General features: G+C 52.3%; 3 protein-coding genes across 4 annotated transcripts; 1 reads left to right on the top strand and 2 right to left on the bottom strand.

Moving 5' to 3' along the window:
* Positions 1–895: 895 nt before the first annotated feature.
* Positions 896–3,206, top strand: IL17B (interleukin 17B). The gene is made up of 3 exons (XM_009935786.2): positions 896–958; positions 1,946–2,232; positions 2,450–3,206. The coding sequence occupies exons 1-3, from the start codon at positions 938–940 to the stop codon at positions 2,703–2,705; spliced, it is 564 nt and encodes a 187-aa protein (XP_009934088.1). The 5' UTR covers positions 896–937; the 3' UTR covers positions 2,706–3,206.
* Positions 3,207–4,029: 823 nt separating this feature from the next.
* Positions 4,030–7,865, bottom strand: PCYOX1L (prenylcysteine oxidase 1 like). 2 transcript variants are annotated; one of them, XM_075442029.1, is made up of 6 exons: positions 7,851–7,865; positions 6,909–7,115; positions 6,263–6,437; positions 5,962–6,173; positions 5,735–5,875; positions 4,030–5,128 (listed from the first exon to the last, which is right to left on the bottom strand). In XM_075442029.1, exons 2-6 carry the CDS (start codon positions 6,931–6,933, stop codon positions 4,470–4,472), a joined length of 1,212 nt encoding a protein of 403 aa, XP_075298144.1. In that variant the 5' UTR covers positions 6,934–7,115; positions 7,851–7,865; the 3' UTR covers positions 4,030–4,469. The 2 variants fall into 2 exon arrangements, with proteins under 2 accessions (XP_075298144.1, XP_075298143.1); XM_075442028.1 differs by lacking the exon at positions 7,851–7,865 and adding an exon at positions 7,403–7,493.
* Positions 7,866–10,077: 2,212 nt separating this feature from the next.
* On the bottom strand, positions 10,078–24,778 carry GRPEL2 (GrpE like 2, mitochondrial). Its single transcript, XM_075442016.1, has 5 exons — positions 24,335–24,778; positions 22,566–22,920; positions 16,943–17,111; positions 15,989–16,070; positions 10,078–14,394 (listed from the first exon to the last, which is right to left on the bottom strand). The coding sequence occupies exons 2-5, from the start codon at positions 22,631–22,633 to the stop codon at positions 14,039–14,041; spliced, it is 675 nt and encodes a 224-aa protein (XP_075298131.1). The 5' UTR covers positions 22,634–22,920; positions 24,335–24,778; the 3' UTR covers positions 10,078–14,038.
* Between the last annotated feature and the right edge of the window lie 21 nt (positions 24,779–24,799).

Raw genomic sequence — 24,799 nt, forward strand, 5'->3', positions numbered from 1 at the left:
ACAGCGAGGACGGGGAGCTGCAATGCCGGGCTGCTGCAGCCCCCGGCCCACGCCCACGACAGCCCCCTCCCGAGAGAGACCCCTTCTCCCGGTCCGTGGGACGGGGCGTCGCAGCCGGCACCTCCCGTGCCTCAGTTTCCCCCACCACAGCACCCTGCATCCCCATGCTCGGCCCCCGGCAGGCAGAGCAGCACGGCGCGGGCACCACCCCACCACTAACACTCACCACCCTGCAGCTCTGGGGCCCAGCCCTCAGGCCAGCGGTGAGCAGAGCTGGTGTGTCCCCACTGCCAGGGGTTGGGGACAGATTCGAGGACAGCAGGAGGGGAAGGGTTTGGGGACAGACAGACTAGGCGTGCAGGAAGTGACGGGTGCCATCATCTCACTGCTGAGCAGAAGGGTCTGGTGGCTTCTAGGGACAGCAGAGCTGGTGGTGGCACACGGATGACGGCAGGTGCTCAGCTGTCCCCACAGGGACAGCAGAACAGCCCCAGGCTCCCTGCACACCTTGCTGCCAGCGCAGGACACAGCCCACCCCCGGCCCTCCCTCCAGCCCCTGCTCTCCCAGACCAGCAGCCATGTCCCTCCTCATCCGGGCAGGGCTGCGACCACGCTGCCGGCACCACCAGAGCCCGAAGCCCCTGGCCAGGGCAGGGTTTTGCCCAGTGAGCCCCTCGGGGCTGCCCGGTCTGGAGGGGACTCGCCACCATCCACATCCACGGCCACAGGTGGAGGCCGTGCCCGGGAGGCGGCGGGTGGCCGAGTCCCAGACCACGCTGGCCCCCAGCCCTGCCTGCGCCGAGGCTCCCTGGCACCTCGGGGACCGGACACACCTCCGCCGGAGCGGAGCCGGGGGCTGGGGCTTTCCTTTTTTAGCTCCCTGGCTCGCCAGTGCCAGCCACACTGCAGGACAGCAGCCGGCAGCCCCTCTGCGGCAATGGAGCGGGCTCCAAACCTGGTAGGTGACTGCACAGTGGCTCAGGGCTCACTCTTTCTTCTCCTTCTTTAATATAACTACTTGCACGCTTGTTTATGGGTGGCTACCTGGGTTTGTTTGCTTTGGAGACGCATGCTGTGGCCTGCCAGGCCCATCGGTCCCACGCCTGGCATGGGGAGGACGCAACAGCCTTGGAGAGCAAAGCTGCGACAGTTGGACCGGACGGTCCGGCACCGGAGAGGGCAAACAGCCCCGGCCGAGCGGTCCCTGCCCTGGGGCACCGCACACCCGCAGGAAGGGTTACGGATAGCAGGCAGGGCTGCAGGACAGCAGGCAGAGTGCGGGGCTGCCTGCGGCTGGCTGCAGGGACACCAATAACAGGGAACAGGACTACAGAGAGCAACTTTGTTCGCTGCTGGGCAGCCTGCCGGGTGTCAGCACACAGGAGCTCGGCCCTGCGAGACCGGAGGGAGAAGGAAAGGAAAAAGCATCTTTCTTTCTCTCTCATCGTCCTTGGAACACAGAGAGGAGAGGAGGGTTTGGATAAAGATCCCATTCTTGACTGTCTCATCTCTAAAGCTCCTTTTAAACCAGAGGCTGCCCAGGTACAGCCTGAGTTGAGGGTGTTCCCATCCCTCCCAGCATGCAGGCACCCCGGGATGGGCAGGGAGGGGACTGGGCACAGCTCGGGCAGCACATGCAGGGGCATTTTGGGCAAGGCAAATTGCCAGCTGCGACCTGGGCAAGGGGCTTTGCAGCCACACACATCAGCTGGGGCTTGGGCTATGGGCTCACCATGACCGTGTGCCCACCACCCCTGCAAACTGCCCTCGTGTGCTTCCATGGGTCTCACCCACAGGCCAGCATTGCCCTTTGGGGGTTGCGTGTGCCACCTCAAAGTCAATGTGGTCCTGCCATAGCCCGATGACCCACAGGAGGTGGGAGAGCTCCCCTTCCATGCCAGCCCTGTGGCCTGGGCAGCCTCACACCACCCTCCTTCCTCCTCAGCTTCTCCTCTGCATCTTCACCTTTGCCATGGTCCTGGTCCCTGAAGCGAAGGACCAAAGCAAGGCAGCGAAGGGCAGGAGAAGGGGCCCGACACGGCCCCCCACAGATGCTCCTGCGCTGGCCTGGGCCCTGGACGACTCCTACACCTCCATGGCAGACTACGAGCGCAGCATCCAGGACATGGTACACCAGCTGAGGAACAGCTCCGAGCCAGGAGACACCAAATGCCAGGTCAACCTGAGGCTCTGGAGATCCAACCGGAGGAGCCTGTCCCCCTGGGCCTACAGGTGAGCTTGGGGCAGGGACCTCAGGGACATGCATGGTGGCTCCGTGCCAGCAAGTGCTGTGGTGGCCACGGCTCCAGCGTCACAGGGCTGCAGTGGCTGCTAGGGGGTGCGATGGGACGCAGCACCCTGTTTCGCCCTGTGGAGGCATTGCCCTGCCTGTCTCCAGCCACTCACCGCACGACCTCTCCAGCCTCACCTTGCTGTCCCTCTCCTCCAGCATAAACCATGACGCAACACGGATCCCAGCAGACATCCCTGAGGCCCGATGCCTCTGCACCGGCTGCATCAACCCCTTCACAATGCAGGAGGACCGCACCATGGCCAGCATTCCCATCTACAGCCGGCTGCCTGTCCGCCGGCTGCTCTGCCAGGTGCCGGGTGAGGTTGGGCACAAGCCCTCTGGGAAGAAGTGTCACAAGAAGTATCAGATGGTCATGGAGACCATTGCTGTGGGCTGCACCTGCATCTTCTGAGGTTGCAGGGCTTAGCTCTGCAACCATGCGTGGGCATCTAACCAGCTTGCTCTTGCTTCCTGAGCTTGCCCAGCCATCTGGGAGAGAGCTGCCTGGCCAAGCGTCAGGGCAAGGAGAGCCCCTGTGCAAGGAGATAGCAGCTCCATGAGCTCCCCGAAATCCCCCTGCAGACTCCATCAGCCTCAGCCCAAGCAGCCCCTTCAGGGACACCCAGCTATGCAGCCAGCCTCTCAGCGAGAGACCACCCCGACCCCCCCTCAGCTCCAGGGAGCTCAGCAGGGTGGGCTGCGGGAGAGAGGAAGGCAGCCACCAGCAGATCCAGCTGGCTGGGCAGGATCCAGCCTCCTCCCTCCCCAAAGCCCCTGCTGCCTGTGCTCGCTCCATCGGTGCGGCAGCTCCGGAAGTGCCCGCTCCTCCCCAGCGCTCCCCTGCAAGTTCCTCTGTGCTGAGCGGGGCAAGTGGAGGACAGTTTGGGCAGTTTCTGAGGTCCTCAATAAAGTGCATCGCTGTCCCCCGTCTGAGCCACGCCCCGCCTTGGCTGTCGCGCTGCCCCTCCACCCCTGCCTGCCTGCAGGCCCAGGCATGGGTGCTGCCCAGACTTCTCCCAGCGAGCCTCGTCTGCCCCCCGAAACACGGCTGAGCCCCAGGCTCAGGGAAGCCTGGACACCCCTGGAAACAGGGAGCACCCAGCAGTGTGCACCTCTCCCACCCTGCACGCCCATCCCCGGGGTGCCAGGCCAGTGAAGGGGGCTGGGCTCCACATGTGCACGGTGTGAGAGAGGCCATGGGACCTCCTGCCCCAGCCCTGCCACAGAGCTTCCCAGGGGCACAGCCAAGAAGGCAGCAAAGGCAGAGCAGGAGCCAGGCAGCCTGCTGGCAGGCAGGACCCTGCCCAGAGCCAGCGCCCATCTGCTGCTGGCACCAGCCAGCCTCGTCCTTGGAAGCCCCCTGAGCTCCCTCCAAAAAACAGATGCGCAGTGACCTCTTTTCATAGGAAAAGGCAGTAGAGCCTGGGGAGGGGGAACAGGCAAACTGAGGCACACTGCACACACACGCAGCAACACTGGGCAGGGACTGCATTCCTGAAGGTGAAGCATGTTCAAGTCACCCGGGACACGGCCCATCCCCTCTCCTCCAGCCCCAAATCCCTTGGTGTCCCTAAGGCAATAAACACTGCCCAGGCTACTTCTCATGGTTTAACCCCAGCTGGCAACTAGGACCACACAGCTGCCCGCTTACTCCTCACCCCCCCAGTGGGATGGGAAGGAGAATGGGGGAAAAAAAAAAAAAAAAAAAAAGTAAAACTCATGGGTTGAGATAAAGACAGTTTCATAGGAAAGCAAAGGAAGAGATAATAATAATAGTATATACACAAAACAAGTGGTGCACAAATGCAATTGCTCACCACCCGATGAATGATACACAGCCTGTCCCTGAGCAGTGACCGCTGCTCCCCAGCCAGCTCCCCCAGTTTATATACTGAGTATGACTCCATATGGAACAGAACACCCCTTTGCCCAGTTTGGGTCAGCTGTCCCAGCTGTGTCCTCTCCCAGCTTCCTGTGCACCTGGAAGCTGAAAAATCCTTATCTGCCTAGCAACAACTAAAAACATCAGTAGCTTGTCAACATTATTTTCATCCCAAATCCAAAACACAGCACTACACCAGCTACAAGAAAGAAAACTAACTCTATCTCAGCCGAAACCAGAACACTAGTACACTAGTACACGCAGAAGCTCCTGGCCCACCGCCTCCCCTGGGTTTCACAGCTCGGTCTTCACCTTGTGTATCAAGTCCTTCTGGTCGATTTTCTCCAGGTCCTGATGCCAACGGTTGTAAGCCAGCAGGGCCACGTTTTTGGCCGCCACTGCTATCATCTCCATGGAGCTGGCCACCCACTCCATGCCGCTGAGGTAGAAGAGGTTTTCATGGAGCACGATGGGTGGGAGTGACTTGGCGGAGTCGTAGCGGGGATATGCCTGCGACTCCGTCACCTGCACCGAGTAGTAGGACCTGAAGAGGGTCTTCAGCTGCTGCTTGTCCAGTGGCTGCTGGGAGAGGACGCGCCACACCGCAGCCTCCTGGGGCTGCTTGCGACGGAAAGTCGCTGAGATGTTGACAGGACAGATGTTGTCCACAGCATTGAAGAAGAGGTCAGGGGTGTCGGTGGTGAGGATGCTAGTGAAGGGGAAGAGCTTGGGGTCGGGGAAGCCGAAGTAGGAGGAGTTGAGGTAGCCATGCACCACAGAGGTGACAGAGGGCTGGAAGGCGCCGGGGAAGTCAGCGATGGGCGGCTCGAAGTTTCTGAAGGTGAAGTTGCTCCTGCTGGGGTGCAGGGGAGTCGTCACCACCACCATGTCATAGAAAACTGAGCCCTGGCCTTCACTGCCCTCGTAGTGCACCTGGTACAGGGCTTTCCCCTCTGAAAAAGAGATGGTGGACAGTTATGAGTAGCCCTGAGCTCCAAGCTGTATTGCCCTAGCCCCCTTTTTTCTAGCACAGCCTCAATCCCCTGGTTTTCCAGTACACACCAGCACCGGACCATAGCATTTGGTGGTTATCTTGAGTTGCTGGTTCTTTAGGGCAGTGGAATGAACGGTTTTATCAAGCCTGTGGAAAAAAGTTTCCAGAGAAGCCCAGCCTAGTGGAGCAAGGAGGACTGGGACAGAGCAGCCCACCCTACAAACCCCAGCTATCCAGCCCTTCTGCTGTGGTGGATGGGGAAGCAAGCCTGCATCAAGGATGGGGCCATAGAAGAGACCTGAGGGACCTCAGGAGGGAGGGAGGGGAACTCCAAGGCTGAGATCTGTACCACAGGGCCCCCGCTGGACCAGACAAGGGGAGGAGACAGACAGGCCCCTGGGCTCTCGCCCAAATGCTTTACCAGGACCAGGATGCTCTCCAGCCTCCCAATGCTCCCTCCCTTCTCTGACATCCCCGTGCTGCCAACACCCACCTCCCGTCCCAGTGAGTCCAGACCCACGCCCAGGCTGGCAGCACCCAAAGCAGACCCTGTGCCCAGGCTCACCCGAGCTGTGCAGAAAGATGCCCGTCACCCTGGCCGGGATGACATTGGCTTTGGTCAGCTTCAGCAGACCCGAACACACCAGCTTGTTGCCTCCTTCCACTGCCCAGGTGCTGCCCTGGGCCCCCGCCAGCGACATGGCTCCTGGGGAAAGGAAGAGGAGGGTGGCTCAACAACCTGCCCATGGGAAGGAAAGTCACACAGGGAGGAGAGTGAGTCACTAGTTTCACCTGCAAAGGCGGGCACCAGCACCGACTGTCCATAGCTGGAGCGCAGGACGGCCGCGATGACATCGTCCACAAAGCGCTGTGTGATGCCCACCTCCAGCAAGGACTCAGCCACCGAGCGCTGTGTCATGTTGATGAAGGCATCCCCGCCCAGCGAGCGCAGTAGCTCCTCCAGGCTGGAGAACGCGTAGCCATGTGCCTGGTACTTGTAGATCCTGGAGTGGACAGGAGCACAGGGCCCCTGGTGATGATCCAGTGCCAGGGAAGACCCCCTGCATCCTCCCAGCCCCGCAGGCTCTCCTACCTCATGAACTTCTCCATCACCTCCTCCACCCACATCTGCAGGCGTAGGAAGCTGATGCCATAGTGCCACCAGAGCCGGAAGAGGTTGAGCAGATACCAGTCGGTCTCCTCCAGGATGAAGTGTGCCCCACTGAATATGGCACTCTTCCCTGCCACCTCGCGCCGGTGCTTGAGGCCTGCAGGGAGCAGAGGGGCCCCAGCCCCGCCAGGCTCACACACCTCCCTGAGGCTGGCTGGCTGCTGGGAAAGGCCAATGCCGAACATCGTCGCGGCGGAAATGTGGGCAAAGATGCTCTTGGAAGAGTATCAGGGAGTGAGAGCCCAGGGCACTGGGACCCCAGCCAGACCCTGCATGCTGGGGCATCCCATGGAGTTGACATGCTGCTGGCCGGGACAAACTGCTGGGATTTTGTGAACCCCCTCCCACACACTAATTCCACCATTACCCCTCGCTCTGATGCTCTGCTGGGCTGCCTTGTCCCTTTCTCTTTCAGGGCACAACAGGGCTGGGGCGCAGAGACAGCAAGGGGGGCCCTGCGTACCCGGGGTGCCGAGGTGGGCTGGAAGCAGCCTTCCCCACGGCCCCAGGGTGCAGGCCCCCGGCTCAGGGAGGGAGGCCATACAAGCGCTGGGGTGCCCATGCTCACCCAGGATCTTGACGAAGTCCTGCATGTGGAGGCTGAGGGCGTGGATGGATGCTCCCCTGCTCTCGTACTGCTGCTTGTTGACGGTGACAGTGGCCAGCCGCCCGCCCACGCCCACCGGCTCGTACACGTCCAGCTGCACCTGCGGCCCGAAGTGCTGCTGCAGAAAGTAGGCGACGGCCGAGCCGCCCAGCCCGGCGCCCACCACGGCTGCCGGCAGAAAGGGGCGAGGGCAGCGGGGTCAGCAGCGCACCCCGAGCTGCCCCTCGCCCGGACACCCGGGCTGCCCGGCCGCGGGGAGGGAAGGGGCCAGCGGGGGTGCCGAGGGGATGCGCCGCAGCACTCCCTGCTCCCGCCGCGGAGGGGTGTGCCGGGGCTCCCCTCTCCCACTCCCGGAGGCAGGCAGGGAGGGAGGGACGAGGCCGGGCGCCGCCGCCGGTGGCCGGGTGCCCCCTCCCCTCTCCGCCCCGCTCGCCCCCCCCCCCCCCCGCTCCTACCGATGCTGCGCGGCGGGGCGCGGGCGGCGGCGGGCGCGACCAGGACGGCGGCGAGGGCCGGCAGCAGCAGCGCGGCGGGCGGCGCGGCCATGGCGCGGACGGCGGCGCGGCGTGGAGCGGAGCGCGGGTGGAGGCAGCGCCCGCCCCGGCCCGCCCCTTACCGCAGGCTCGGCCCCGCGCCCCCCGCGGCCGCCCCGCCCCGCCCGGGCAGCGGCAGCGGCGCCGGCCCGGGCGGAGGGCGCGCTCCCGGCGGCGGGGCCGGGCCGGTCCCGGCGCTGCAGGCCCGGGGCGCGCGCGTCCGCCGGCGGCGGGGCGAGGAGCAGCGGGGCGGGCGCGGGCGGGGGAGCGGGCGTCGGCCCCGCGGAGTGCCCGCAGCCTCGCGCTGCTCCCCGGCCCCAGGGCACCGCAGCACAGCAGCGGTACGAAAGCAGGCCCCGCGATAACTCACCTCCCAGCACTCGCCCTCGGAGAAGGACGCGCAGGCTCGGAGGAGGCCCTCAGCATCCAGCAGTGCGGGTGTGGCTCACGAACAGAGTGAGGACCCTCGGGGCCCTCTGCTCCTCACACACCGGTTGCGTATCTACCAGGACGCCCGGCAGCATCCCGCTCACAACCAACCCAACGGTGAACCCAGGGCCCAAGCCCAGGAGCTGCCCCTGGCACCACCTCTCTCCTGTGGCGAGCGTGCGGGGGGCTGCGCCATGGGGGCTGTGCCGTGGGGCAGTACTTGGGCCAAGCTGCTGCCGCAGCATGTTTTCCATGTGCTCAGTCTGCGCATGGGGTGAAGGCACAGTGGCTGAGGGGAGCAGGCCAGATCCCATGTGGCTCATGCATCAGCAAGGGCATTTCAAGATTCTGCTTGCGCTTTCTGCTCTGGGCAAAACATGGAGCCCGACAGCAAGCAGCTTGTGCTGCTGGGATCCCATGGGGCAGCCTGCTGCTACCTGGATTACAAAGGATAGCAAAGACTGAGTGAAAACTCTGGAACAGGTAGGACATGTAATTACAGACCCAGAGCCTGCTGTAGCCCAGGGCTGGCTCCGTACCAAGCAACAAAATTTAGTTTGGGAATCCGTCATCTGAACTTCATCTCAGGAGAAACACCACACAAAGACAGGACCCCTTCTTTCCCCCAGCCATAAGCTGCTTCACAGCAGAGTTCCTGCATGGGGCAGCATGCACAACCCAGAAACTCAGGTATGAACATTTTGGGATGGCACAGACAAAAACTACCACCGCTCAGCTCACCCAAGTCCTTATAACGGGCAATATCAACCCACCAGGACAGGGAGACAATGTTCCCCAAAGCAGCTTAAAACACAGCACACAAATATCTCTGCAGTGTGCCTCAAGTTTTAACAAGCTCTTACTTAACCAGCCTGATTTCACCATGCCTGTGGGCGACAAGAAATCTGGCTGTACATACAGCAGAGCTCCTAGGAGTCTGAATCAGTACCGCCCCCGACTGCCTGCCTCTCATAGCAGACCATACCCTCCTTGCAGGTGTTCTGCAATACTGTGCCATCAGCAAAATGCTCTTCCCCTTGCTCACAAGCTCCTATGCTTTCCAACACATAGGGGTGGCTGTGGTTTGAAAACTCTCAGCTCTCACTGCTCCTGCAGAGAAAAAACAGAAGAGCCAGAAATTACGCAGCAGCAAGGAGCAGCATTTCCTGGTCTCACCTGGTGAGCAAACACCGCGCAATGCCATCAGAGAACACCGAGCAACGCCCATGCATTTTAGGCAGAGTGAGGAAGAGCCCCTATAATGGGACATGAACTCTGCGATCACAAGGGCATTTTGCTGGCAGATCTTCTGCACAAAAACGTAGACCTCGCCCCAGAAAGGCCATCTGTAAATGGTCTTTTGCAAAGGTTTTTTCCTCGTGAGAAATGCCCAGGGGCATACAGAGCCTCAGGAGAACAAGGCAAACAAGACCCAAGGACATGGCACCAAGTGTTATGAGACTAAGGCAAAACCAGGAACGGAGGCCCAGTTATTTTTGCAGAGGACACGCGAAGGGAGAACGCGATCTGTTACAATCACACCTCTACAGAAAAAGCCTGTTCTTCTCTCCAACAAATCCCTGGAATCATAACCCACCTGAGGATACCACAAGCGTATTACCTCTGCATATTAAGCCGTCTGAATTGAGCTGCCATACAGTACGCCTGCTACAACACACGACGCACAAAAGGGCAAAAATACAGCAAAGCGGAGCTGTGAGAGAACAGAATGGCAAAAATAAAACCAGGTATCAAGATTTCAACTGTTAGCAGAGTTCTGCAGAACGAACCATCACTGAAGGCTGGCAGACAGCATTTCTCTACACAATGGTGCATGAGTGGACTTCTAGAAACAGAGAGAGAAGCAGGCACAGAAGGACCAGAGAACACCACACCCAGGCAGTTTATCAGTGCAGAAATCCCCAGCAACCCAGCTCTGTGAGGACAGATGACACGCATGCATGAGCGCGTTTCTTGGAGCCCACATAAAGGATGGTTAATAACATGTTAAACAAAGTTCTCTGCTGCCATGGACTATAGCCTTTATTTTAGACAACCAGCTCAGGAATAGCAAGAAACCTTTCAATACACGGTCCCACCCAATTAAAGCAACAGTTGGAAGGAGCGGCAGTTTGGGACACGGAAAAAAAGAAAAAGAAGCAACTGCAATATTTTTTTTTTTTTAATTAGCAAACGAACAGTATCTGGACATCTAAAGGAAATCAGCCCTTTCCAACATTAACTCAAATGTCATTGTCAATTATTTGCACCATTCCCACACTTTGTCTTTTGTACAGCCAGAACCTTTGGGTAAACAAAGAGCACAGAAAAACAAAAAAAATACAATACATACAGGTTTTCACCAACTAAATCGACTTCGATTTTTGGAGATTAGCAATGCTTTTTTCATCTGACTTTGCAAGTAATATCAAAACATCTCAAGCTTTAAAATAAAAAAATACTACAATATTCACAATATAAAACTTAAATAAATTTTTTTAAAAATCAAAGGACTGCTAATAGCTATTGATTTATCACAGCTGTCTCTTTCAACAGAAGCTCTGCTGATGAAGCACTGAGAATTTAAGGTTCACAAAGCAACATTCACATTGGGCATGGCTCCTGGTCAGAGTTAAGAGGCTGCAGTGCTCATGAGACAGTGCCACTGGAGGCTCATCCAGGAGTACAACTCAAATATGTCCCACTGATGGGGTACGGCAAGGTCACAGAACGAGGCAAACACACACCCATGTACAGCGGGGCTGCCTGCTTCCCGAGAGTGGAAATGCAGGTCCACACATCACCATCACATGCATGTCTCATCTAGTCATCTGCATTCCCAGCTCAAGCTCCTCAGTTCATGGCTGGGCAAACAGAGTGGAAATGACTACGACGTACGTGACACTTCCGCTCCTCTGCTGTTCTGTGCCTGCTAACATACTCCTGTGTTTTATGGAACAGTCATTCAATAAAGTGACTGGAGAGAAAACGCTCAGGGGTCAGTCTCCTCTCTGGTGTACCTCTGCAGAGTGCAACGGAACCGCACCAATGCGGACTCTGCTCCATCATGCTGAGTGTGTAAGCCTTACACAAACAGGGCAGATAAGGGAGCAAGAACCTACAAAGGAGAAATTCACTCCACCCTTACACAATTTCATCCATGATAAAACAGATCATTAAGTGTGCTTGAAAGGCAAGAGAATCAAATTTTGCCTAGGAAAGCTGGATTCTGTGATGGAATCCAGGTTCAGCTATTTCATTTTCACTTCACCATTCAAAGGAAGCAGAAACTAGGACAAATAACAGCTACAGTATTTATCTCTTTGGTAACTTCTGTAAGAGAGCCTCTAAGCAATGGGGACATCTTACAGTAATCATCATAAAAGACCGATAAGATCCTGCAGAAGTTTCACAGATTGAAAAAAACTGCGGCATGATCTGGGAAAATCGCTTGTCCAAAATTAAACAGGGCCCGTGGGAGGGTGAGAAAGACTGCACAGGAACTGGATCCCTCAGACTCCTGCTCTAGTCACACAACAGCGCCTTGGTGAAAGTGAGATACACAACCCGAATCAATAACCTCTTGTTACAGACAGAAGGTCTGGAGTGCATTTTAGGGTATTTCTTTAAGGCAAAAATGGGTGAATACTAGCTAAGGAGACAGGCAGGCCTAGTAAATAGTCCAAAAGTGGACCAAGTAGCTGTAGTATACTTTCACAGTGAAGCGCCTCTGTGGGTCAGTTTAAAGAGGACTTGGATCCCATCACTTCTGGTCACACACTACTTTTCAGTCCGGCACAGGCAAGTTGCAGCCTTTCTGTGACAGAAAACTACCTGTTGTGTACAATACCTTTGTTTTTGTTTAGCTCCTTATAAATAAAGTTTCACATTCAAGCTTTGTTTCCATAGCCAGCTTTCCCCTCATATTGCAAGAAGACCCAGCTCACACAGCAGGGGCCGAAGAGGCAGCAGAGAACCCAACCGCTCCTTCCAGCTGAGGACACAGTTTCTTCAGAAGAGGCTGCAGACAATCTTGAGGCAGAACAGCAAGACTTGCATTGCCATGCTCCCTACTTTACCTGTTCTTTGTCTTGAGCAATAGTGTAACCCGGTGTGACCCAGTCAGCACTTAGACCAGCAATACAATGAACAGGAAGTCCTGTAGATCTCTGAAATTTCCAGCAACGTGATAAAACAAGAGCACTGAACAAGAGGTCTGTTCAAAGTGATCTAATGCTGCCATGAAGCACTGTTTCAGGGTTGAAATCTGAAGTACCTGCCTGAAAACCTAACTACACAGAGGCAGAAAACTGCACTTCAAAAAGTATCAACTACCAAGTCACCCATATACAGCTTGTCACTCAAGCAGCTTGCACGGAGCATATTAGAAATGTGCATCTTCCTTAAAATTCTGGAATAACAACGAACTAGCTGCACATAATCTCCCCAGATGAAAGACTGTCAATAGCTGCTAACTGAAGGCTGTGATAATCCTGAAGACCACCACAAAAGGATTATGTGACTGCAGCCTGCAAAGGAATGGGAGAAGAATAAGCTGTCTTCCAAACGAGTGGTGGCATCCACCACAAGTCAAGAGTTTTTGGAAGTGGATCTCAAATAACTGTCAGGCCACGGATCCAATTCCAGAAAGTAAAAAGGCAAGAATTAATGAATCAGTAAGAAACAACCTCAAAACAACCACTCCTGCCTTGGTTTTGTGTAGTGCAGACCACAGGCTGGTTTATATAACTCGTCATTATAGTGCTCGCTGATCTGTAAAGGGTTAAATTCTGATCTTACTCAGTGACTGCATCCTTTCAGCCCAGATAAATGGACTTCCAGGCAAAAGCACCACTGGGAAGTATGTATGCCATGCTGCGACAACAACATACCTCCAACTAAGAGGACGGCTTGAGGTCAGCTTTCACTTCCTCAGCCTTCTGCTTCTCTTGCTCTCTTGTCACCGCTGCTAAAATTGGTTCAAGAGCACTTGAGACTTTTAGTAGAAAATATTTTTCTCCTTGCATCAAAACCCAGAAGGTTTAATATTTACTATGACCACACAAAAGTAGAATCTGAATGTGAACTGGAAGTTAGTGTTATCTGAGTACCGTTATTGGAGAGCTGAGAAAACAAAACAGTCCAGATTTGCTGCTTAAGGGCACATTTCCACTTTGCCAGCAGCTGCAACAAAGAGCATACAGTTTATCACGCTTGAAAGCTGCACAAATACCCATCGGGGAAGAGAGATTACTCTCCTCTAAAATACACTTTTTGGCTGGAGAAAGAGAGATTTGAGAACAGTCTTCCGGCTCCACCAAGAACCACTACTCCCTCTTTTACCTTTAGGAACAAGGAGGCAAGCTGCAATTTTACCTGGAATACAAATATTAACATGTTAAAGTCTGACCTAACAACTGAATTCTCTTTAAAACCTCATCCCTATGCAACTGTAGCATGACAGAGATTTCATTATTTCAGGATGGTTTTCCTGAAATGACATATGAAAAAGCTGCCCCTAAATGACATTTCAAGTGATAATCTTCATCCACACCTGAGGGGTCTGGAGACAAGGGAAGACACCAAAACTAGCCTGATAATACTACTTAGCCCTTTGGGCTTTTCCTCTTCCGAGTGCTTTGCAAAGAAAAAGCCTCACCACATCCCTGTGAGGTAGGTCAATAAGTATTATTATATTCCCTTAATACAGACATGGAAACTGAGGCAGAGAAGTTACTTTCCTCAAGGCCGCTGCAGGAGTCTGTCTCAAGAGATGGAACTGGGAGACAAGATTCCTTAGCTCTCAGAGAATTTCCCTTTCTCTTTCATATCTCTCCTCTTCCCCATACAAGTCTTAAAGGAGAAATGAGCAACAGAGAAAGGAACTACAGTGCCACATTTCTGACACATAGCAGGACTCCTAGTACTACTCACATACTCCAAAAATGATTATTAAATATACAAGTACCTTAGAATTAATGGCAAAATGACTGCACAAATTATAAAGAAGCCAACATACAATACAAACCTAGCTTAATAAATAAGTAAACACATGCAGCTGCAGTTGCGACCAAGTGCTGAGGGGTCCTCAGCTCAGTAAGGTCCCAGATGCCAATGGGTAAGCCCATGTCATTCCTGTGACTCTACTGCCACGCCAACGAGTGCGTGCCTGATAGTGCGACCATGGAGTTTATAGCCATCCTGAGTCACCAGAGCTATCGTGCCTGGCTGCATTCCCTCGGCTGGTACATGGCAGACTATTTCATGGTCATATGGATCATATTTGCCACCAACAGGGTTCATCTTCTGAAGGCCATGTTTGGCAAATACACTTTGCAATTTGGCCTCTATGAGAGAGAGGCCTTCATAGATTTTCTTCAGGGTTGGATTTGGAATAGCAGGCTCCGCTTCTTCTGCGGCACTCTCAGCAGTCTTCTCCAAGATATCTGCTACTTCCACAAGGTCTCTGCAGAAACTCTGGATCCCTACAGGCACAAAGAAGCAAGAAGTAAATGAAAGGCAATTTACAGAACATACACAGCTACAGTATCAGTAACAGGCAAAGTCACAGCAGTTTGAGAGAGAGAGAGACAGAGAGAGAGACAGAGACAGAGAGAGAGCGCGTGAGAGTGTATACCTGACAAAGCAGAGCACTAGTATTTCACTCCAAAAACTCTTGCAACTATGACTTGTCATTTAGGACACTGTTCCACACCCTCTCACACAGTCCCACAAAAAAAAATGTTTTGGCCAACAACTCACACAAATGCCCATGCACACAGGGAGCAAACACAATGGGGGGAAGTTAAAATAATACATGAAGTGCATCCACAATTTTATTCATACGCTAAAACTACAGTGAAAGGACTGGACAAAATGGTCCTTGGGTTGGTCATGAAAAAGTCACGCAGTTTTTCTCGTTTAGAAAAATGGGTTTAGATTGTATACATTTCCAGAAGTGGTGTATTACACTGTGCAGAAATTTCAGGAAAACAAGCCTCTCTCAGCTACATAGGTGCCATAACTCACTTACCAGAAAGACACATTCGGAAAACATAGAAAGAGAAACAATAGTTTGGTGCTGTCTATAGCTGTACATACATGTTTAAACATGTACAAAGAAGCATGAAAGAGAAGCAACAAAGGAGCAGACAGAGCAGACTGATTGCCAACCATTTCCTCTTGCACCAGAGTCTGTTTCAACACTTTATATACCCCCGTGCCTCACTCCACGAGCAACTTCTAATAAAGAACCTAATTTTTCTTCAGATCTGAAGCATAACGCATCTAAAATTCAAAGAGCTAGGAAAAAACCCAAAATCTCAAAACCAGCGGTGCTGATTAGCTCAGATCTCAACAGCCATTTTATAGCACAATGGGTAGAACTGTAAGAAAAATACAGGAGCTCTAATTTCAAAGCTTCTGGAATTAACTAACAAAAACCCTCCTTGAGATTCATGCATTATGGAGAATAACAGTTTCTCATTCTCAGAGATGTTGCTGGTGGAGTGCAATGATTAAACAGCAGTTTCGTCCCCCTTCACCTGCCTCTGTTGCCAAAGCCACAAATCCACCTCACTTCACTGATGGTAAAATATTTCTTACAGAGGTTTTAAAGACCATCTGATGTAAGAATTGACAACCTTTGTCCCAGGCAGGATCTGCCTCCTAGAAGCTAGAGCAGAAGAGAAGAGGCTGTTAATATAGTAAAGGAGATCGCAACCTGATGATACAGCTAAGAATGTGAAATACACCCTGCCGTAGCCAATTTTCAGCATACAGAAAAGCCTGTAATTTTAACCAAGCCAGCAGAACTACACACAACTGCACTGTGCCTAAAAAAAAAAAATAAAAAAAAAAAATCACAAAATAGTCACTGAGGTAAACCTTAGAGGACACAGCTGGACATACAGAAAAAATAGCAAGTAAGCCCAGACACCAAGAGTCCACGCCAAACATCATGCCAGATTTTACAATGAACGAGGGCAGGACAGGGGGACAGAAAAGCTGTTGTTCAGCATTTTATGCTCAGGCAGACAGGCCACTGCAGTAAACACAGCTCTGCCGCACTTTGCTTACCAAAGAGCTTGGCATCTTCCACAAACTTCTGCGTTCTCCTCCGGACATTCTCAGAATCTGCCAAGGCTTTCCGGTATCTCTCCTGTAATCACAATAGCAAGAGCCGACTTCAAACAAGGAGGTAAAACCCATTTTCTGACAGTCACTGACCCCTTAGAAACGCTTTAAAAAGAGCTCAGTTCACGTCAGAAGGTTGTGCTGGGATCTTGCATTTTCATTAAGTGCAAACCCAAGTCTGAGTAATCAGCACAACTGCAGCTCCCTCAAAAGACCCAAGTGAGGGCCAGAAGCATTCAGGGTGTAGCTCAACTGAACACCGCATTGTCAGGCTGCTGCTTTTCGCATGACTCACTGCGGCTGTTGAGACACTCCTTTCTCTAGCAGGCAAGTTGGTGGTCTCAGCTACAGATCTGCACACAACTGATTTATTGCCTGGTGCAGTAGTGTTCTTAAGGCAATTACCTCCAGAATTGCCTGGTGCTGCGGTATTCAATCCTCTCCTTAGTCACATCTGTTCTTCAAAGTCCCTAAACAGGGTCCCTCCCACTTCCACCACATCGCTGTCACTAAAGAGGACTTCCCTTCTCGGACAATCTGGATCTGGTGCGACACAATATGTGATGCTAATCAGGACAAAGCTACTGCCATTCCCTCTGTCCAATGCTGTGAAAAAACTGACCAGACCATCTCCAATATACAGTTTTGCCTACCAGGATCATACTATCAGTGCCTTGCTCCTAGATACTACTGACAGATGATGCTTCTGGGGAAGGCAGACTGTACTTTCACAGTGCACCCTCTCACACTTAGAGCACAGCTGTTTTGAAGGCTGCCATAGCCCACCGCTGTTGTGTGCATGTTACAGAGCTTATGCAAAAAACTAGGACTGAAAGACAAGACCAAGTCATCGGGATTGAACGAAAAACACCATGATGCCACCAGCAGCATACTCACAGTTAAATCCCGGACTTGTTCTTCCAATTTGATGGCTTTGTGCTCTAAGGCACAGTCAGAAAGGGGATGCTTAGGCTCATCACGGGGATCTTCTGGGCCACACTCATCTCCTGTACTTCTCTGCTGAGCTGCAGTGCTGAAAACACAGGGCGACCCCCTGAAATACAAACTAGTGACAAAGAAGGAAAGTTAAGTAACAACAGGGCCAAAAAGAAGAATTCTAGTTCAGTGCCATTACTAAATGCAGACTCTCTTAAAAAAGGATTCCAGACAAAATTTTAGCTCTTTTCTGAACACATGGACAGCTAGCACAGAAACACAGATACAGATGTCTTATTTTAGACTCACATGTCACTACAGAGGCTGTACACCACTTCTTTAACATACCTTGAAAAGAGTCATATTTTCACAGGAAAACAAGTTGTGGATTGCATTTTTGCCAACCTCCCCCTACAAGTGGTCAATATTGGATGATACACTTCAGAAACACTTTTGCAAGATAGTCTTGAAAAGGAGGCAGGTAGTATAAAGCTGTCTTTACAGTTATTTAAAAAAACCCCAAATGTTCTGAGCACAATTCAGTATGATCTGCAAACCCGTGGCACTTAAGATTTGCAGGCAGAGCCTAGCCTGCTACCTAAGATGGTACAGTGACTGCAGAAAGGCAAGTCACACCACTGGAATGGCTGTGGATTTCTGTGGAGCAATTAAACAAGCAAGGAGACACACACACACACATCTCAAACTGCTGGCTAACGGAGGATCCAACTCTCCAACGCTCTGACCTGCTTGTTCTCCTGGGTGCAAATAGACATAGTACTTGGTGTATTCAGTTTTCCTCCTACAGAGTGAAGAGGAGGAGAGTTTGAATTGTTTGCCAATCAGTTCTTCTTGCAAAGTAGCAATCGCTAGAGTGTACCCAGCTTTCAAGTCCACTGCACAAAGAACAGCTAAGAAAGCAAAAAAAACTGTCAGAGACATGACCAAGTTGTGCGCAGCCCAAATACTCTGAGGCCTTCTGCCAGGACCTTCACAGCACAGTTAGCTGTGTTTGGAAAAGGGACTGAACATGTCAGCTGAAGATTGCCCCAGTATTCTCAAACAAGTTCTAAGCACTTCAATTGTTTTTATCTCTACTGGCATTGAAAGAGTCACAAAGGCAAAAAAACACAAACAAACCCAAGCCTCAAGTGCTGAAGCCTACCGTATTTCCAAAGACATTTTCATCCTAAGTACGCTTTTCAACTAAAAAGCACATTTGACAGTGGTTCATGCTAGAACAGCAGGTGAAGCTCATTCAGGAGGCTGCCTCCACAACTTGCAGATGAAATGATGAAACAACCAGAATGTCAGATAATTGGATTGAGCTGTACAAACGCTGCCTAGGTGCTCAGCAGCCTATTCTATACTGTAACAAACTCACAGGTTTCTTGAAAACTAGATAATAGAAGTCTGTCTGAAAACTGTTTGGTCAAAAGATGATCAAAACCAGTATGCTAGACACTTTGAAAAATAAATATTTTTCACTTCCTTCCGTTCTTTTCCAGAAAGCCCTTCTTCACCTGCAGTACTAATGCTGTCACTCCAAGAGTGAAACCAAGAGTTTTCACTCCTCCTCCTCCAACACCTGCTTTTACAAACTGACCTAGACAGGACTCATTCCTGCCAGCATGAGGCTAAAGCCTCAGCCCACCTCCCTCTCACGCCTTACACCAGGAACAGAGTTCGCAGCAGAAAGTTCAATTTACTGCCAAACCAGCTCCATTCAGGAAACATTTCAGTATATGCTTAACAAGGAAGGGTGTCTCCTTTTTTGGGAACACCTGGGCTCTTCCTCTGAGCAGGGCTTTCAACATCCCCTTTAACAGAGGGTTTTGTATATACTAAGTGCACTTCTACCAAGTGAAATGCAGCACAGCCCAGAAATCACTGCATCGGCACCGACTCAAACTTCTGTGTGTATACAGCACAATTCAACACTGCACAGAGACGCTAACTTAGGCCCCAGAATCAATATAGCCAAATTCACATTACCAGGCCTGCACCATTAAGCTCCCTCACTTTTCAGCAAGGCTGTATTGCCCGTGTACAATGTCGGAGAAGGGCACAGCTTTTGTTTCTGGGTCTATCAAATTGGTCATGAGACCCAAGTGTTGTTCAGCAGGCAGCTATGCTGAGTCTACTGCAGCAACGGGAAGTGACAGGTGTGCTCCCCTTATTCCAGTACTGGAACTGTGCAGGACGAAGATTCAGGGAGTTAAACCAGCTGAAAACTAACCCTACAAAACAAAAAGACTGTTCTGCCTGTATCCCTGAATCAGTTTGCTGACAAATCAGATGAGTGCAAGTGCCAGTACAAAAGAGAAGACAAACACATGAAGCCTGCTGAGACGCAGGAGGAAGAATACGGGTAAGGCAAGCGGTGTCCCCCTTTGGGTGGCAGCCAGGGCTTAGACTGACTCAGCTCTATGATCAAAGCACAGTTTAAGAGATTTATATCTGCCCAAAGACCACCAAGCATCTCCTACCACTCCCTGCTTAGCTGCCCAGATATTCCCTCATTTTATCTCTAACACGAGGTTGCTATGTGTCCCACAACACTAATGACAAGCTTTCTTTTCCCACCTGAAGATAATTGCATATAAAATTTTTTACCAAGTGAGTACTTAAAACACAATGTGTATGTCAAACTGCTCCTTTTCAACACATTACATGCCAAAAACAAGTCTAAAAGTGCTTTTGCTATGTACATGTGCTCTGGAGTAGGACGTTCCTCACACTAATCTTTAAAGAGCCAGGCAAGGGGCTGTCACTAGGCTCTTTTCAAAAAGCTGCCCAGCCACCCTGGTTCTGTGTTCCAGGAATACCAAGACAGAAGAAATCCCCAAATCTCAACCCTGGCTGCAGAGAGATTTTTCTGGGGCACGAGACCCCATCTTGAATGGCTTTTAAGATGCTGGTCACATTCGTGCTGTTGACTGATTAACATAGCACTTTTTCAAAGTTATAGAAAGTCGACTAAATCAGAAGTGAGGACAGAGGAGGACCCCCTTCACCATGCCTTCATAATCAATCCAGGAAGCTTTAAACCACTGTAAAGCTTTCTTTGTAAATAAAAGGTATGTCCGTGGAAGCACAAGCACCAACTACAAGCTCTGTCCTTTATCATCTCCCATTTCTTTTGAAGTGCTGCAAGCCTGGAAATTACCTATGCTACAGATGAACCAAAGAACCTGAAATGCAGCTGAGAAAGCAGTCTTGCTAGGTGCTTCACAGGTTAGACTCCTATGTCTCAAAAAAGGTATACAAATGAGTTAACTCTTTTGCATCCAAGAAGCAAAGAGTAGCGAGTCACTTCCCCCTGCAAGGGAGTTGCACTACAGGAATGGGTGCGTTTCGGCGGTGTGTAGGAGGAAGGAGGCATGAATGAGCTGGTGCCTCAGCTACAGGGACCTGCCTACGTGAAGCTGAGCGCTGCCTGCATGAAGTCCTTTCTCCAGCTTGTGAAACCAAGCCATAGAACACTCCCCAGTGCAGTGAAATGCCCCAGGTACCACCTGTGTTCACACAAGCCTGCCTTAAAAGTTGTAGGCAAGAAATAAAAATACAGACTGACTCCAAAGGGAATTCTTAAGAAGGACTATTATGCAGAACTGAAAATGCCGCTCACTTTACTTCTTCCTTCGGGATGAAAGAAATATTCCACTAAAAAGAGTAAGTGCTATTTACAGCCTGTCCACTGCACTGTGCTCCATCTTCTAAACACAGTCGTGATCACAGCTGCCCTAAAAATAGGCAGAAATCCCACTGGAGGAAGTTGACACATCCTGAAGTGACAGACACGTGGAAGTCCCAGAGCGTGTGAAGGGATTATACAACTAAGCTGGTCATACAAAAAGATTTACAAACTGATGTCACAGAAAGCCAAACAGATGTAGCAGAGAAGTTGATTGTATCCATATGGTTTCACCCAGTTGTCCTTAAAGATTAGAATTTAAATGATGAGAACAGGTGCCTGTGGTCAGAACAATAGTATCACCTCTTTCCAGAGCACAGGCATAACATCCGACCACCCCAACCTGTCACGTTCCCTCTGAGCACAAGGGTCCTACCCCATCTCTCCTTAAACACTCCCTGCTGCTGCTCCTCCTCCTCCCAAATCCACATGACAAAGCACAAAAGTGCAGAGATACAGAGAAACATCCACACTGGTGTTTTAGCTCAGGTGATCATGCTTTGGAAGGTCATCTCCTAATAACCCCCAGCTACCCGTGCTGTCTCACTAGGGAGTGACACCAGAGATTTATCCTATGCGGATTCCTCTCTGATGAAACTGGAGAACCAGCTTGTGCGGCACACCTTAGTGCAGGGTGGCTGTGCACTGGGCCGCGGCTCCCAGGGTCCGGCGAGTCCAGCGCCAGAAGTCCCCCAGGAGCGCGTGGCCCGGGTGCCTGGGCCCCAGCACCCACTGCTTCGCCGTGCAGGGCTGTTCCGAGCGGCTGCGACGCAGGCACGGCCGCAGGACCTGGGCACAAGGGCGAGTGGCTCTCATGCCGACACCGGGTCTGGCCATCCTCCACAGAGCAGCCCGCGCAGCTCCCACCGGACAAAGTCACCTACTCCAAACCCGGTGCGCAATTTGAGAGGGGCAAAGCAGTCTTCACACACGTATGAGCACATGAAAGAGGAAGGACTTTCAGACACGCATCTTTACATTTAGTCCCAAACACAGTTGCTTCTGTTCTGTGCCGCAGAATTATTTATTGCGTTTAAGTGGTCTTTTCAGTTTTAATTCCAGGCAAAAAAAAAATCTAGAATAAGCAAACATGTATTTTGACTTTTTTTTCATTTCACCTGGCCACAAACACAGATGCTTCTATTACGTGCTGCAGAATTATTTTATTGTAATGAAATTGTGAATGAAATTTTTTTCCCTCCCAGAGAAAAAGTCTAGGATAAATTAACATGCATTTTGATTTTTTTCTTTTCACCTACCCCCATTTCACTCAAATAACCAACGCACCTGTTACAGAGTTCACTTTTATAAGCCATATTCCACAATGTCCAAAAATATGACTGGACACTGTTTTTTTTGTCTAAATATTGACAGAGTTAAATGGACCCTCTTCTCTCGACCACCCAAAACACACTGAAAGTAGAGGTGCTGCACCACTACCAAAAATAAAACCTGAGCAGCACATTAAACATATAGTTCATGAATAAATGGTTCAGATGGGCAAGAGGAGATACAGAAATCACCCGTGGATACGTGTAACGGCAGGAAAACCTCACAACATGACTTACTGACCACAGAAACGCTCTTCCCTAAAAATGAAAACGGTTTTTCCCTCAAAATGTTACTTTTCCAGGAAACAGCTTACTGATTCAGGGCCTGTTTCTGTCCCAGGCCTTCTCAGGAGCTAAGGGCCGGCAGCGTGCCCCTCACAAGGGGCGAAGCAGAGCCCTCCGGGGGGAAGACGGCGGCCTTCCAGCGGAGCCCCGGGCCCGGGCGCGCCACCGCCTTACGGCGGCGCAGCCAACGAGGCGCGGCGGCGGGCCCGGGCCCGGGGCGCTGCCACGTCTCGCACCGAGCCCCCCTCCCGCACTCCATCGCCTCACGTACCTGCCCCGCCGCGGCGCGCCGCCGAGGGAGAGGACGGTCCCGAAGCGCCGCAGGGAGCGGGCGGCCATCGCCCCGCAGACCGACCGACGGACCGACCGACCGAGGCAAGCGACGCGCCGGCGCCGCCCGCCACCTACGGCTGCCGGACTACGAGTCCCGGCGGGCAGCGCGGCTCAGTGGGCGTTCAGCCTGGTGTTCCACGCAGCTTCCGCGGCGGGCCCGGGCCCTGGGCTGGCAGCGGAGCTTGGTACGCTGGTGCTGCCACGCCGAGCTGCGCAGCGCAGGCGGTAATGACGCTGCAGGTTTAACCTCTTCTTCAGTAAAGACTGAGAGAGGCTGGGGCCAGCAGACACACCTGAGGTGGAAGAAATAGCGTTTCCTACCTCATGGTGAATAAACATTAACCCGCCCCCAAACCTTGGCCAAGCCTGCCTTTTAACTGATGACTACCGCCACGGGGGCCTGCAGGAAAGACAGGGAGGGACTGTCAGGGAGCGTAGCGACAGGACGAGGGATAATGCTTTTAAACAGAAAGAGGGTAGATTTAGATTAGCTACAAGGAAGAAATTCTTCCCCATGAGGGTGGTAAGGCCCTGGCCCAGACTGCCCAGAGAAACTGTGGCTGCCTCCTCTCTGTCAGGGCTCACGGCCAGGTTGGACGGGGCTGTGAGCAGCCTGGGCTGGTGGAAGGGGTCCCTGCTCATGGCAGGGGGGTTGGAAAGAGATGACCTTTAAGGTCCCGTCCAACCCAAACTATTCTATGATTCTATGCCATGCTGCCACAGGCTGTGGTGGTCCAGCTCCATTTCCACCCACTGAAGGCACAACCTCCTTGTTCCTTTAGCAGGAGAGGTGATGCTTTGAGGAGAGGGTTTTTACTCATTTCTGAAGTGAAACCTGACAGTCTGGCTCCAGGTCCCAGACGGAACAGGAGCAGTGACAACTGGCACGGGGAAGCTGCTGCCAGGAAGAGGATGAGCACTGTCAGGAACCTGTTCCTGCACCTCATCCCCAGGAGATGCGGATTTCCCCCTGCAGCCTGGGCAGCAGGCAGCTAAGCTTGTGGCTCAAAGCTACCTGTAGTCACTAACCTGGCGTAGAGGACTCGCCCACCCTGGCAGCTGCTGTCACAGGGCTGCCAAGCCCACCCTTCAGACCTGTCCTGGACCATTTGACTCTGAGCAGTAGTTTACCCACCGTGCTCCCTACAGCCAGGGGAAGGGCTGTGCCAGCATCAGTGTTTTTATTAAAAGCTGCTTACCTAGTTATTAACAAGGGGGCTTTGAAAGAGGGAGCTCCAAAGGTTAATTGTGGCAGTCATTAGCATGAGTGAGTGATGGACCTGCTCCCTTGTTTCTGGCACAAAAGCCAGGGCCTTTTGTTTCTATTCCTGTCCCTCATTTCTGCCTGTGCTATATGACCTTCCCCTATTTCTGTTTCCTGTTCCAGTCTCCTCATTTGAAACCACTGTTTTTTAAAAATTTTTAAACTTCCCTTCACTCCATATTGACCACATGCCTTGGCAACCTGTGTCTGACTGCGGCAGCAATAGTGTGAATGCGCTGTTGGCCGGGAGACAACTCTATCCCTTTCCCTGCTCCCCCGAATGCTGGCACAGGGCTAGGGCAGAGAGAGCTGGGCTGCCTCCAGCCTGTCCTTTGCAGCACTCTAGCTGTTTAGCAAGGCTGAAAGGTGTCTGCTGTTAATTTGCTTTCAAATGCCAACACTTGAGCTTTGTTTGTTCCCAAAGGAAGCCAACGTGTCCTCACCCTTACTGCCTGGAGGACAAGAAGGAAATACTGGACAAGGACACTTGGTTGAGGCACAGCAAGCTCGAGACATAAGGAAACCTGAGATGAGACCCTGTGGAGCTGGAAGCAGAGAGCAGGGTGAATGATCAGCATCTCTGAAGCGTCTGGTCCAAAGCAGCTCATGAACTCCCAACACTGAGGCAGCCAAAAATCCCCAACAAGTCCGTGGTCGCTTTGGAAAGTGTTAGCCTGGCCTCCAGTGTCCCTAGGGTTGCACATGCTGATCCTGACAAATCAGAGTGCCTGTAAGGCAGCACGGACTGCCAGCCTCAGGGCTCTCCCCTCCTTTCCTTCTGCACCACCGTGCGCACACACACCTTACACCGAACTCCTGGCCCCGTGGGAGGCTGCCCCCAGAGGTGGGTTTCCCAGTAGTACGCAACCCTGATCGATGAAGGACTCCCCTTCCCCACCCACCTCCCA

Source organism: Opisthocomus hoazin, chromosome 23 (assembly GCF_030867145.1).
Source record: "Opisthocomus hoazin isolate bOpiHoa1 chromosome 23, bOpiHoa1.hap1, whole genome shotgun sequence".
NCBI lineage: Eukaryota > Metazoa > Chordata > Aves > Opisthocomiformes > Opisthocomidae > Opisthocomus > Opisthocomus hoazin.